This window comes from Eriocheir sinensis, chromosome 29 (assembly GCF_024679095.1).
Source record: "Eriocheir sinensis breed Jianghai 21 chromosome 29, ASM2467909v1, whole genome shotgun sequence".
NCBI classification, from domain to species: Eukaryota; Metazoa; Arthropoda; class Malacostraca; order Decapoda; family Varunidae; genus Eriocheir; species Eriocheir sinensis.
This window is the reverse complement of record NC_066537.1, coordinates 16660766-16676383: the sequence shown is the minus strand read 5'-3', so window position 1 is coordinate 16676383 and position 15618 is coordinate 16660766. Positions and strand designations below refer to the sequence as shown.

Sequence of the window (15618 nt, the reverse complement as noted above, 5' to 3'; positions counted from 1 at the left end):
GGGATAGGGATGGAGGGAGCATGACAGACAGTAGGAATAATATTAATAATGTCAACCGTTTGCACCATAATTCCCGTCAATCTATCATTCCCATAATGTGTTTCCTTTCCCCTTCTGGAAGACGGGAAACATAGGGCTAGGGAGGAGGAGAAGGGGGAGGGAGGGGGGAAGGCCATGGCAGGCGTCGGGGGTAGTATCGATAATGGCAGCTGCTTGCACTATAATCCCCGTCAATCTGTCATTCCCATAATGGTTTTCCTTTTCCCCTCTGGAAGACGGAGTGCGTGCGCAACCTTAGCTAGAGACAGGCTTAAATTTCCATATTCCCTGAGTCTAGAAAAATGTCCCTTTGGCGTAAAACTCTTGGAACCGGCGTGAGGCGGCCATAGGGGCGCCGGAATGCATTCACGGACCCCTCTTTCCCTATGCTTCTACCTTTATTTGACTTAAACTATCAATATATCCCCTTTTTAATTGATGTGATTTTTCAGGTATTTTTTTTGGTAATTTGATGGTCTCCGTGTGGGTGGCGTGGGTGCAGGGAGGGAGCTCAGGGGACGAGTGAGTGCGCGGGTCCCGGCGTCTATACCGTGGATGGCGGACACAACAACAAAGCTCGCGGCCACGCACCCTCCGCACTCCACCTTCATGATAGTCGCCCTTGGACCTGTCTACTGCATGTATGGGGTGAAAAAATAAAAGCTTAAAATAATGAAGAAGAGAAATGTGGATTATGCTAAGCTTCGTAGACCGCTAAGACGGACCAAAATTGGTGAAGGATTATACGGGAGGTGAGTGAACGAAGCTTGTAAATATGGCTGACCTTAATATCGTGTGCCAGAGGTTACAGGGCAGGGTGTAGGGTGCCAGGGGTCACGTGCCAGGTCAAGGGGTGCCAGAGGTCATATGACTAGGGTTAGTGCCAGGGTTTGCACGGCAGGGGGGGAGTGCCAGGGGCTGGGGCGCGGGTTAGGGTGCCAGAGGTTGTGTGGCAGGGAGCCGTGCCAGGGGGTGCATTGCAGGGTGTAGAGTGCCTTGGGGGTTATTGGAGGTGTTTGTTGGGTGCAGGGGCAATATGGCAGGGGATAAGGTACAGGAGAATGGAAGTCAGTGGGCAGGAAATCAAGGGGTAGGGAGGGCCAGGGTAACAGATTCCAGCAGGGTCAAGGTGCTAGGGACCATATGACAGGGGCAGGGGGCTTGGCCAGGAATCGTAAAGGCTGACTGTTGTTTACTGTTGGGTCAGGGTAGGGTGGTGGGTTATGGCAAGGGGCAGATGGCAGGGTGTGTGTGTGATTAGGAAAGGTTGCCACAGCTGGGCAAGGGTGAAGGGGTATGGGGCCTATGGCAGGGTCAGGTGAAGCTAGGCAGGGGAAGAGTCAGTCACCCCTTACTGGAATAGCAGGATTGTTTACCTCAGTGATTTTACAGAGGCCAGGGAGCAAACTAATCATATGGTAGATAAGGATGCCTGTTCTCTGTACATCCCTCAAGGGTGTCATATCAAGGAGGGAGGGAGAGAAGGAAGGTTAAACTGTCTCCGTATGTGCCATGATCTTATTGTCCTTAATTGATATTATTGCCATGATCTTTGAACTCATTATCCCTTGTAATTAATGTCTTTCTTGAGTGCCAGTGGGTGTGAATGACAGAGTAAAGGATGCCAGGGACAGTATGGGGAAGTGCATAGTGCCAAGAATTGCATAACAGTGCCAGTGCCAAAAAAGATAGTGTTAAGAATTGCTTGGGAGATAAAAGTTTACTCTGGTCCATATGGCATGGCTTTGGTATTACGCTTTATAAATTGTAGGGTGGCGGGGGCTGGATAGTAAGGTTAGGATGCTTTATAAAATTTTAATGTGGAATGACGTATAGGAAATGTGTTACCGAGTTATCCTAGCAACAAGATGTCAGTGATCTTGGTAATGCTGATAATAATAGTAATAGCCTTAGTAGTTAACATTGATAATCAGTACAACTATTAGCATCCATGGTAAGGGAGTGTAGTGCCAGCAACCCAAACAGTGCCTGAGGTAGTGCAACATAACAAACCCAAACCTGAAGAACATAAGAGATAAGAACAGAAGCACATGGCTGATAAGATAGGAGCTGTGAGGTTCATGGAGGTAGAGGTGATGGAAGAGGGGGGGGGGGGGAGCTGGAGGAAGTGGAGGTGGTGGTAGTTGAAGAGTCAGAAAATGTGAGATGTATATATTTTTTTTTGTGTGTGTATGTTTGTGGGTTATAGGATGTGTTTGTTTGTGTTTTTTTTTTGTGTGTGTGTGTTTGTGTTATGTGACTGGCTTACAGGAAATGTCTGATAGATTTATGTGTGTGTGTGTGTTATGTGACTGGCTTACAGGAAGTGTCTGATTGATTTGTGTGTGTGTGTGTGTGTGTGTGTGTGTGTGTGTTTGACTTCCTGTGTATGGAGCTTTAATATTAATAGTACAGATTAACTCTTGAACTTTCTAGTTTGTGTGTGTGTGTGTGTGTGTGTGTGTGTGTGTGTGTGAGAGAGAGAGAGAGAGAGAGAGAGAGAGAGAGAGAGAGAGAGAGAGAGAGACTTTACTGAGATGGTTCACATTTTCCTATTTCAGCACAAGAGCAAAAGGTGTAGGAGGAGATGACTTTCTGATGTGCAAGAAGTTATAATCTTTTACTTTAAGGATCAGGGATAACAAATGTGATGATACCGTACTTGGTTAACTTCTCTCACCACTGCTATCACTACTACCTACTACTTTTACCGCCACCACTACTTCTACTACTACTGCTACTACTGTTTTCACTCCTACCGCAATCACACTTACTGCTATTTCTACTGACACAGCACTACAATAATAATGATTATAATAATAATAACTAACAACAACACTAATAATAGGACCAGTAACTATAGTGACTCTCAATGTGTCTTTTCAGCACCTTTGTGTACATCAAGTTTCTCCTGGTATGGCTACTGGTGTTGGCGGCAGACTTTCTCCTCGAGTTTCGCTTTGAGTACCTGTGGCCCTTCTGGCTCCTCCTCCGCAGTGTGTACGACTCCTTCCGCTATCAGGGTCTGGTGAGTAAGGCGGCTGCGTTCCCTTGTAGTAGTATGGGGGTAGTGGGGAGGGCCAATCTGTATGCACTATGCCTGTTAGTACTCATGTCAGGAGAATAGGCCACTCAGGGTTATAGGGAGAATAAACCACCGGAAAAATGTGTAAAACAACAACTGGAAAATCTTGAAGTAGACCATGCTGGAAAATAGGAGAACCACTTGAAAACAGAGGAAATAAACCACTTGAAAATAGGTAAAATAAACCACTGGAAAATAGGGAAAATAAACCACTGGAAAATAGGGAAAATATACCACTGGAAAATAGGGAAAATATACCACTGGAAAATAGGGTAAATATACCACTGGAAAATAGGGAAAATATACCACTTGAAAATAGGGAAAATATACCACTGGAAAATAGGGAAAATATACCACTGCAAAATAGGGAAAATATACCACTGGAAAATAGGGAAAATATACCACTGGAAAATAGAGAAAATATACCACTGGAAAATAGGTAAAATAAACCACTGGAAAATAGGGAAATATATACCACTTGAAAATAGGGCAATAATCACTTTCAAAAATAGGGAAAACCCCTGGAAAATAGGTAAAAAAACACTGGAAGATAGGGAAAATATACCACTGGAAAATAGGGCAATAATTGCTTTCAAAAATAGGGAAAACCCATGGAAAATAAGGGGAAAATATACCACTGGAAAACAGGAAATATACCACTGGAAAATAGGGAAAATATACCGCTGGAAAATAGGGAAAATGTACCACTGGAAAATAGGGAAAATATACCACTTGAAAATAGGGGAGATATACCACTGGAAAATAGGGAAAATATACCACTGGAAAATAGGGCAATAATCTCTTTTGAAAATAGAGAAAAAAACCTGGAAAATAGGGAAAATATACCACTGGAAAATAGGAAAAATATACCGCTGGAGAATAGGGGAATAAACCACTGGTAAATACCAAAAATAGTTAGATAAAATAGGGAAAATAAACCACTGGAAAATAGTGTAAACAGCTCAAAAATAGGGAAAATAAATCACTGGAAAATAGGGAAAATAAACCAAATGGAAAATAGGGCAATGAAATCTTGAATACAGGGAATATATATCTCTTAAAAAACAAAGAAATATACCACTGAATAAAAGGAAAATAACACCCTAATGAAAATAGGGAAATATACCACTTGTTTTCCTGATGTGAGTACTGATTGGAATGATGCTCACAAATGGGGACTTTTAACAGTGACGTCCTCTTCTGCATATACCAGCTGTGAAAATTACCCCTTACCCCTTCACCCCTCTCTCACTGGCTAACTTTTCCTACCCCTTGGTAAATATTGGGAGTTATGATTAGGTTATTTATTTATTTTTCTTTTACCTTGCCTTGCCATTTGTTAGTTTTCATGTCATTTGCCAGATTTTTTAAAGTGTTGTATTAGTATTTATAAAGATATGTGGCTAGTTTTGCTTTTCCATTCCATTTTAGGGTCGAAGTTACTAGTTATGTGTTGGATTTTCATAGAGAAGTTGACTTATTACAGACTCATTTGTCAAAAAAGTTATATAAAAATCAACAAAACCAACTAACCATGCCTTGAAAAAGAGGTAATACAAGACATGTCAACCACAGTATTGTTGACGAAAACTAATATTTAAAAAGTCAGTCCTTCATTTTTTACTGTGTGCTAATTCACCCCTCTACCTAAGTTATTTTTTTCTATCGTTAATTGTTTTGGTTCTATTTGTCTTGCTGTATTGTTATTTTCATGCCTAGATTTTGAGTCATCCCTTTATCAAGTTAAGTGTTCAGTTTTGAGATAAGTTGCATATTGTCCTGGAGGGAATATTTGTATGTACTAATTGAATTTTCTCTCCCTCTCCCCTATTCCTTCCCAACCTTCTTATTTTTCCTTACCTCACTCCTACTCTGTCCGTCTCTCCCTCGTCAACCATTTCCTTGTATATCTCTCCTCCATTTCCTGTCCTTTCCACCTGCTGTGCCTTTCCTATCACTACCTAACTTCCTTCACTCCCTGTCTCTTCCACTTCTCCCTCACGCTATTCCTTCCACCTTCTTTGCTATCCACTCTCCCACCCACCTACCCTCTTTCTCCCTTCACTTCTTGTCCCTTCCACTTCTCCTCTCTTTTCACCTATTCCTTCCTTTCTTCCGTGCTATCTCCTCTCCCGTCCACTTACCACCTTTCTTCTTTCACTATCCCTTCCAATTTTCCTCCTTCATTATCCACTTCTTCCACCTTCCTTGCTATCTTCTCTCCCGTCCACTTACCACCTTTCTTCCTTCACTCCATATCCCCTCCACCATCTATCTTCCTGCCCATCCACCTTTCCCTCCACTATCCCTTTTTCTGTCCCTGCCTATCCATTTTTCCTGCCTCTATCCATTCCACCTTTAACTCCACCATCTTCACCTCATCCTTGTACCACCATACCCATATCTGTACTTATCCCTATACTCCTAACCTTATCCCTTCTATTCACCCTATTATTTCCACCTGTCCTTCCACACTCACCCACCTTTACTCCACCTCCTCCACCACCACACCCTCGCAGGCTTTTTCAGTGCTGTTCGTCTGCATGGCGCTGACTTCAGACATGATTTGCCTCCTCTTCATCCCAGTTAATTGGCTCTTCTTTGCGGCCTCCACCTACGTGTGGGTCCAATTTGTCTGGCATACAGGTAACTGATGACTCGCCCACCTGTCTGTCTGTCTGTCTGTTTTTGTGTTTCTTGGGGAGGGGGAAGAGAAAGGGGCCCAGGTGTAGGTGGATATATCAGGTGGCACTGGCATCAAAGGTGTTAGGGTCATAGTTTTGAACATTTTGGCACCCAAGCACACATTTGACATGGTTTACATAGGAAGTTTGGGCATTTCCAGGGGTAGTGTAATGACCCTGGTGATAGTTTGATCCTTCTTCTGTACCAGGAACCTAAAAAAACACTCATTAGTACATAGATGATCTCCTTTTTGTCCTTTGGAAATAGTTGATGTGAGAGCTTGAGGTGTCTGAGAATACCAACCTCAGATTTTCGTTTTTTTTTTTTTTTTTGGGGGGGGGGGGGGGTGTGTTGTTTGTGTCATCATAGGCATTATTTATTTACTTATCTTGGTTGTAGTTAGTAGTGTCTCATGTATTATTTTTTTGGTAGATGCTGTCTTTTTTTTTTTTTTTTTTTTCTACAGCAAAGGAGACAGCATAAGGGCACACACACACAAAAAAAAAGGAAACAACAATAAAAAAAAGCCCGCTACTCCCGTAAAGAATCCGAAGAGGTGGCCGAAAGAGCTGTCAATTGCGTCTATACATTTTGCTTTGCCATTTAGTAGTCTTAGTCCAACCCCATGAGGGAGAATAAGGAAGTTAGATAAAGAAGGAAAAGATGAAGAGTTTAGTAGTCTTAGATGCTGCTGCTGGTGATAAAGCTGTAATCAGTTAGCCAATAAGTAATGAGTCACAAGATAAGGGCTTTTTTTCTTTCTTTTTTTATGTATATGACTGTACGTAGTGTATTTGGTAGTAATGATAGTGGTGATAATGAGAGGTTTGGTGGTGATGGTAAAATGTGTAAATGGTGATAGTGGTGATGATGAGGATGATGATATGATGGTTGTGAACATGGTAATAGGCAAGAAGATGATGGTCATGAAGTGTGATGGTGATGACAGTTGTGAATTTGGAGATAGTAGTGATAATGATGACGATGATAGGTATGGGGGTATAGGTGTAGGTGGTGGTTGTATTGATGATGATGATAATGGGTGTGGTGAGTATAGTGACAGCGATGAATGTGGCATAACGATGGATAGAGAGATAAGTTTTACCACTGGCGATGATGATGATGAAGGTTGCAATGATGGTTTTGATTGTGTTTTATTTTTATAATTTTCTTGTGTGTGTGTGTGTTTACCTATTTGTAGTCTACCAGGCCCAAGTTAAGCTCTAATAGTCCCGTCTCCATATCTACATTTATCCAGCCTTTCCTTCATTTGTTGGACTTCCCACAAGCTGTTCCATGTGTTAACACTTCTATGTGGAAAACTATACTTTCTCAAGTCACTCAAACAGGTTCCTTTATTAAGTTTCTTTCCATGTCCTCTCAGCCCCTGTGTTCTCACAGTTAAGAAGAGATCATCTCTATCCACCTCACCAAACTTATTTACCAACTTATACAGCGTGATCAGATCTCCTCTCTTCCTTCTTTGTTCCAGTGTTGTCAATTCCATCTCCTTCAATCTGTCTGCATACATCATATTTGAGAGTTCTGGGACCATTTTAGTTGCAATTCTCTGTATCCTTTCCAACTTTCTGATATCCTTCTTTTTGTGAGGCGACCACACAACTGCAGCATATTCAAGTTTTGGTCTTATCAGTGTTGTTATTATTTTCTTCATCATTTCTTTGTCCATGAAATGGAATGATACCCTTATATTTTGCATCATCCTGTAGGTTTCTCCAAACAGCTTGTTTATGTGTTTTTCTGGGGATAGTGTGTCTTGCATCGTTACTTCCAAATCTTTTTCTTCATGTACCACTTTTAAGTTTTCTTCTCCCGTCCTGTATGTTTTCCTTGGTGTGTCTGTGTCTGTGTGTGTGTGTGTGTGTGTGTGTGTGTGTGTGTGTGTAAATGAAGTGGCTCAAGGGAACACACAAAATAAATAGGATAGTGATGGTGAAGGTGGTTGGTGTGATGGTGAAGGTTGTTGTAATTATTTTTTTTATTTTTTACAGTAAGGGAACATACAATAAATAGCATAGTGATAGTGAAGGTTATTATTATTATTATTATTTTTTTTTTTTTTTACAGTAAGGGAACATACAATAAATAGCATAGTGATAGTGAAGGTTATTATTATTATTGTTATTATTATTTTTTTACAGTAAGGGAACATACAATAAGTAGCATAGTGATAGTGAAGGTTATTATTATTATTATTTTTTTTTTTACAGTAAGGGAACATACAATAAATAGCAGTGATAGTGAAGGTTATTATTATTATTTTTTTTTTTTTTTACAGTAAGGGAACATACAATAAATAGCATAGTGATAGTGAAGGTGGTTGCAGGATAGTTTTGGTTGTTGTTATTTTTTTACATCAAAGCAAGCAGCTCAAGGAAACATATATCCAAGTAAAGTAGGATAGTGATGGTGAAGTCGGTTGCAGTGATGGTTTTGTGTTATTTTTATTTTTACATTACAAGAAACAGGTCAAGGACACACACCAAAAAAAAAAAAAAAAAAAAAAGGAAAAAAAGCAGATTCTCAGGATGAATGGGATTTGGCAGTGCTCAATCTTAAGAGCATAACGCCACCAGAGGCTTTCGTTGTACTTATCAGTCACTGCTGAGGATGCACCTATCTCTCTCTTCCTCTCTAGCTGATATCAATGTAACCAGATGCCTTGCAAGAATAAGTCTGATTTATTTCATCCTCCATCACCTCTGCATGATGTTACAAGACAAACACAGTGTACAGTCGTGATCACCGTTTATGTCAGTCACCAGAATGGATGTTAGGTAGAAGGTTTGTTGCTGTGCTGAGTGTATGGCAGGAAAACTCTCCCCTCGTCACTCCATCCTCAGCTCTCTGCTCACTGGTGAAGAATATATAAAAAAAATCAATTAAGTTGGCCAAATTCAGTACAAGTTAAGAGAATTCAGATTTAAGATTGGCAAAAAACTGATTGACAAGTAAGGCATTGGATGAATGGAGCAACCTTAACTGTCACTTGGTTCAAAGAAATTGGAGCTTAGATTGATGTATAAATGGGGATGACAGATGTTGAGTAAGTGCTTTTCAAGACCTACTATATATAGGCTGACTAGTCTTTTATAGTTTTCTTATATAGGTGCGTTCATGGTGTAGTGGTTAGCACACTTAGCTATGAATTTGTGGGCCTTGGTTCAAATCCTGGCCTGGGCAGTCAGTGGATGTCCTATCAACTGTTCATTCTCCCTATTACATGGGTACCTGAAGAAATCTGGGGAAACTAAACCAGTAATCTTGATGACATACTTGCCCTGTGTCCCGGGTTAGTGTGTTCCTTCCCACCACGGACTCAAGGGCCAATGAAAGACCACATGCAGCTATATAACATGCCCCCAAAATTTGCTTTTACCTTTACCTTTTGTAAGTTTTATGCAAAAGTAGCAAAATTATCACCACATTTACTGATGTCATCCCCTCCCCTTCTCAAGTTGCAATGAACACACACAATCCTGAGCCCCTCCTACACTCAGTTCTAAAAAGAATTGTATGAAAAATTTCAGTCAAGTAAGTTTTATTGCAAGAGAGAAATATATTACCATCCTACACTGATTACCCCCATCCTCCCCTCACATGAACCTTCCATGAGCACACTCCTCCCTTCCCCTCCCCACCCATGCCTCACATCACTGACCTTCCTCAGCATCCCCATCAACTAACCCCTTCCCCACTCTCCACCCCCAGAGCGAGGTGTATGCATGCCCACGGTAATACTGTGGGCGCTCTTCATATACATAGAGGCTCTCGTCCGCCTCAAAGATATACGCAGCGTTCCCTTCCATCTAGATCTCTGCCGACCCTTCGCAGCGCACTGGTGAGTCTGATGCTGCGTGTGTGTGTGTGTGTGTGTGTGTGTGTTTATAGGTAGGGGAAGGAAGGAGGAGAAGGAGAATGTATGAGAAGAATGGAGGAAGGAAGAAGTCATGGGATGAGAAGAGACAGCCCAGTGTGTGTGTGTGTGTGTGTGTGTGTGTGTGTGTGTGTGTGTGTGTGTGTGTGTGTGTGTGTGTGTGTGTGTGCCTACACCAGCCTGTACCCTAATCCTGCACCTCTCCCCCCACAGCATCGGCTATCCAGTGGTGACGCTTGGCTTCGGCCTCAAGAGTTACGTTGGGTATCGCTTGAGACAGGTGAGAGAACCCCCAACATGCTCTCTCCCATTTATATATTTATATATTTTTCAATCTAAATTAGTTTCATTGTATCATTCTTTCAGTCTTCCCTTCTTTTTCTCTCTGGACTACAGTTCTTTATATTCTAAGTCTCCTCTTTGAATACTGTATTTTTTCTTTAATGTATAATGAATAATAAATTTAATGCATTTATAAGTGCTGAATGTGGTGTGTGTGTGTGTGTGTGTGTGCGTGTGGGTGTGGGTGTGTTTTCATAATTGCCTATCATTTAATGGAATTTCCCATTTCTAATTAGGTACTCACTAATGAAGTGTGTGTGTGTGTGTGTGTGTGTGTGTGTTTAATACTACAGGATTTAACAGAAGAATATTATTAGAGAGAGAGAGAGAGAGAGAGAGAGAGAGAGAGAGAGCCCAATGACCTATTTAACTGATCTTTCACCACCACCACAGAGAAAGCAGCGAGAGGTGGCAAAAGAAAACGAGTTCTACCTGCAGCTTCTTCAGGAGGCTCTTCCACCTGAGCTGCAGGTCTCCTCTAGTCCAGACAGATGTAAGTGGCCCCTCTGCTTGACTCTTGTACCTGTGTAGCCTCTCTAATTGGACTTTCATTTTTCATCTTTCTATGCATTTCACATTCCTCTTACATTTTCTTAGTCAACTCTCTAACCTCCCTTTATTTTTTCCCCTATGTCCTATTTTCTTTTAGCTTCTTTACCCTTTCTATCATGACTTTTTCTTTTTCACCCTATTATATAGTTTGCATTCCATTTTCATTTTCTTAGTCAACTCTCTAACTTCCCTTTAATTTTTTCACTCTCTGTTCATCCTGTTTTCCTTGAACCTGTGCAGGCTTTCTAATTTGACTTTTCTCTTTTTCAATCTTTCTATACAGTTCACATTCCATTTACGTTTTTTCTTAGTCAGCTCTAACTTTCCTTAATTTTTTACCCCTATCCACTTGTCCTATTCTCTCTCTTTCTAATTTGACTTTTTTCTTCTTTCATCTTTCTATATATTGCATATACCTTTCACATTTTCTTAGTCAACTCTCTAACTTCCCTCTTCCCTTTATTTTTCCCCTATCCACTCATCCTATTCTCTGTTTCTGATTTAACTTTTTCTTCTTTCATCTTTTTATATATTGCACATTCCTTTCACATTTTCTTAGTCAACTCTCTAACTTCCCTCTTCCCTTTATTTTTCCCCTATCCACTCATCCTATTCTCTGTTTCTGATTTAACTTTTTCTTCTTTCATCTTTTTAAATATTGCACATTCCTTTCACATTTTCTTAGTCAACTCTCTAACTTCCCATTTCCCTTTATTTTTTCCCTCTCCATTCAGCTTGTTTTCATTGACATCTCTGCAGCTCTTTATTTCACCTCATTCTTTTCATTCTCGTTCTCATTAAGTCGTCTTCCTGCTGTCATTTTCTCTATTTACTTTTCACTCCTCTACCTCTCGTCATTATAAACTCTGGGATTTCCCTTTATGTCTTTCTGTTTCTCCAATGTCGTTCATACACATTTCACACCTCTATAATCTTTTGTCATTATTGGCTCTAATTTACCTTTATTTCTTCTATTTCTTCCTGTTGATACTTCCTACTCCCCCGGTTACTGTTTTGCATCTTATCACATCCCAAAACTTTACCTTCATATCACCAAACCAGTTACGAAGACCACGTTTGGCTTTATCTTCAAATCTCCTTCATTACTGCGTCTTAGCTTCCCTCCCAATTATTGTCATTTCTGAACACTTTGTCGTCATCTATATCATTTTGGTATTAATGCAGTTGCTGTCTTGTCACCAACAGGTCTCCATCAGTGCTTGTATCCCATTCTTTGTTTTCTTTCTCTCTATCTCTCTGACTGACTTTGGTATTGCCCCATCCATTAATCTAATCTTATTTCCTCTCTGTGTGCTCTCTCTCTCTCTCTCTCTCTCTCTCTCTCTCTCTCTCTCATCCCCCTTTTTGTACTTGTTTCATGTATAAATAATACTTTTAAAATGTATCTATAATAGTATAATATCATTAATATGTACATTTTCAGTTTAACCGCTGCCAAAACTAATTAACCTTTTTTATTATTATTATTAAAATGTAATGTTGAACCTGTGAATCACTAGTCTCAGCAGGATCAGGTGTTCTTCCCAATTTTTTTTCACTCTTGTATTTTTGCAAGTGATGAAAACTCATAATAGGTGTCCTTACTTATTTGCTTTTACCCATTTTTGTATTTTTACAGGACTGATTCAAGTCCATAGTGTCCTGTAGTTTACCACATTTTGTCATATAATTCCTTAGACTTATACATACTTTTAACTCAATTTTATATGGCAATACATTCCACCCATCAATATCTCAATTATAGCAATTTTCATATTTATTAATTATTATTATGATTTAATCTATTATCTAATACACAGTAGGCAGGTCAAGGCCAAAACAAACCTAAAAAGAAAAGGTCAATAATGTTTCCCAGTAAAAGAAGATGCCAATAGTATGATTAAGTTCAGTGATAGGCACCTTGATACTCCTGTCTTGAAGGTTAATGTTTGAGTTGTTTCCTTCACACCTCCCGTTCTCATCCCTCTGGTAAGATGCCAATTGAATGATAAAGTTAGGTTTGAGAGACATCTTGATACTCCTGTCTTAAGTGTTAATGTTTGAGTTGTTTCCTTCACATTTCCCGTTCTCATCCCTCTGGTAAGATGCCAATTGAATGATAAAGTTAGGTTTGAGAGACATCTTGATACTCCTGTCTTGAAGGTTAATGTTTGAGTTGTTTCCTTCACACTTCCCGTTCTCATCCCTCTGGTAAGATGCCAATTGAATGATAAAGTTAGGTTTGAGAGACATCTTGATACTCCTGTCTTGAAGGTTAATGTGTGTCCTGTTTCCTTCACAGCCCCCATTCTTTCCCTACACATACAATGCCACTAGAATGATTAGGTTAGGTTTGAGAGGCATCTTAATACCCCTGTCTTGAGGGTTAATATTTGTGTTGTTTCATCTATACTTCCTGTCCTCTCCCCTCCAGTATATGCTAACAGAGATAAGGTTAGGTTTGAGAGGCATCTTAATACCCCTGTCTTGAGGGTTAATATTTGTGTTGTTTCATCTATACTTCCTGTCCTCTCCTCTCCGGTAAGATGCTAACAGAATGATAAGGTTAGGTTTCAGAGGCATTGTGATACTCCTGTCTTGAGGGTTGATATTTGTGTTGTTTCATCCACGCTTCTCTTTCTCTCCCCGCAGGTGTGAGGGAGAAGAGAGAGGAGGTCACAATGAATGGGGAGGTGGAGGTAGCCACATCCTCTCTCAATCACACCGGTAAGTCCCACCACTGTCATTCACCCCTCCCCCTTCGTCCCCTGCCCTTTCCTCAGTGAACACGCACTCCTTTCTCCCCCTACCTCCCTATGCCCCTTTCCCTTTCCTCAGGGCTTACTCCTACTTTCTTTACTCATCTACATTGTTGTTATTATTATTAGTCATTGTTTTGTCACTGTAATAATGAGAAAAATGCAGTAAAATCTATCAATAAGACTTACAAATATACATTATAAACCTGTTAATGTTTTTCTTATTTTCTCCACGTCACTATTTCAGGAGGCAGTTGTAACCTCAGTAGCAGTTGCAGCAGTAGTAGTAGTAGTAGCAGCAGCAGCAGTAGTAGCAGTAGCAGTAGCAGTAGCAGTAGCAGCAGTAGCAGCGGGGTGTGCGGTGGGGGTGGTGGGGTCCGGGGTGGGGGAGGGGGCCGGGGCGTGCGGGTGGACAGCCGGTCCCCAGAGCTGAGCCAGGGAGGGGAGGAGGGCACCCCCCCGCCCCCCACCTCCATACACCACCGCCCAGAAAAGAATCGTCTCCCCAACGGCTCCACCATCCACGCAGAACTGGAGTACATGCAGAAGAAGGGGTGAGTGAGGCTGTGGGTTACATCTATACACCTCTCTCCCACCCAATGTTATCTCCTCATCCTCCTTATGCTTATCTTCCTTCTCTTCTTCCTAATTGTTTGTGATGTAGAATGCAGAAGGGGTGAGTGAGGCTGTGGGCTAATTCTATACACCTCTCTCCCACCCACTGTTGCCTCCTCATCCTCCCTATACTTATCTTCCTTCTCTCCTTCCTAACTGCTTGTGATGTAGAGTGCAGAAGGGGTGAGTGAGGCTGTGGGCTAACTCTTTACACCTCTCTACCACCCACTGTTGCCTCCTCATCCTCATCCTCCTTATGCTTATCTTCCTTCTCTCCTTCCTAACTGCTTGTGATGTAGAGTGCAGAAGGGGTGAGTGAGGCTGTGGGCTAATTCTATACACCTCTCTCCCACCCACTGTTGCCTCCTCATCCTCATCCTCCTTATGCTTATCTTCCTTCTCTCCTTCCTCATTGTTTCTGATGTAGAATGCAGAAGGGGTGAGTGAGGCTGTGGGCTAATTCTATACACCTCTCTCCCACCCACTGTTGCCTCCTCATCCTCCCTATACTTATCTTCCTTCTCTCCTTCCTAACTGCTTGTGATGTAGAGTGCAGAAGGGGTGAGTGAGGCTGTGGGCTAACTCTTTACACCTCTCTACCACCCACTGTTACCTCCTTCTCCTCCTCCTCCTCCTTTTCCTTGTCTTTGTCTGCCTCCATTTATTTCTGTATGTGAAGCTGAACTGCAGAAGAGGTGAGTGAGGCTGTGGGCTAACTCTTTACACCTCTCTACCACCCACTGTTACCCCCTGCTCCTCCTCCTCCTCCTCCTTTTCCTTGTCTTTGTCTGCTTCCTCTCATTCCTCGCTGTTCCCTTCCCTCCAACCCTCCCTTCACCCCTTCCCCCTTCTCCCCCTCTTCACCTCCCTTCACCCTTTCCCTTCTTCACCTACATTCATACCGTCCCCCATTCCCTGCCCTTCAGCATTCCCCTACTTCCCCTTCATTTACAGCATCTCTCTTTCCTTGCCCTTCACTCCCTTTACTTCTTTCCTTTTTCTCTCCCTTCACCCCTTCACTAAGTCGACTCCCTTCACTTCTTCCCATTTCCCCTCCCTCAATCCCTTCACTCTTCCCCATTTCCCCTCCCTTAATCCCTTCCCTCTTGCCCATTTCCCCTTCCTTAATCCCTTCACTAAGTCCATTCCCTTCACTCCTTCCTATTTCCCCTCCCTTAACCCCTTCACTAACTCCACTACCGTCCCTCTTTCCCATTTCCTCCTCCTTTCCCCATTCCCTCCTCCCCCTCCCTTCATGCCATCACCTAACCACCCTCACTTTCGCTCCCTCCCACAGATGGTCCAATTCCCGCTCAGTTAATGACTACGATGAAAGCCTCGAGGCAGAGAAGGACAAGAACGCTAAGGGCTCCTCCACCACTTCTCCCGGGGGTGGTGGGGCGCCCTCTCCCTGCGGGGGCTCCACGGGGCCACACTCCCCGAGCCTGGCCTCCACACCCATCGAGGGGGAGAAGAAGAGAGTCAATGCTTCCATGCAGGTGAGGGAGAGATGATGATGATGACAATATGGAAATTTAGTAACATTCATGACTGCTTATATTTCTTAATTTTTGTTTGAGTGAAGAAAAAACTTGCAATGGCATTAGTGGCCTCACGTGTCTCTCTCCTTATTCATTTATTGC

At 41.9% G+C, this 15618-nt stretch overlaps 1 protein-coding gene across 2 annotated transcripts in view; it reads left to right on the top strand.

Annotated features, from left to right (window-relative positions):
* The first annotated feature begins 564 nt into the window (after positions 1–564).
* Positions 565–15618, top strand: part of LOC127005185 (macoilin-1-like) — a 30445-nt gene continuing 15391 nt past the window's right edge. The window contains exons 1-9 of one of the 2 annotated variants that reach the window (XM_050873864.1): positions 565–791; positions 2926–3067; positions 5644–5770; positions 9542–9671; positions 9921–9987; positions 10443–10542; positions 13254–13328; positions 13608–13914; positions 15273–15474. In XM_050873864.1, the coding sequence (XP_050729821.1) occupies positions 712–791; positions 2926–3067; positions 5644–5770; positions 9542–9671; positions 9921–9987; positions 10443–10542; positions 13254–13328; positions 13608–13914; positions 15273–15474 (1230 nt within the window). In that variant the 5' untranslated portion in view covers positions 565–711. The remainder of the gene's footprint in view (positions 792–2925; positions 3068–5643; positions 5771–9541; positions 9672–9920; positions 9988–10442; positions 10543–13253; positions 13329–13607; positions 13915–15272; positions 15475–15618) is intronic. The other variant, XR_007758367.1, reaches the window with a different exon arrangement.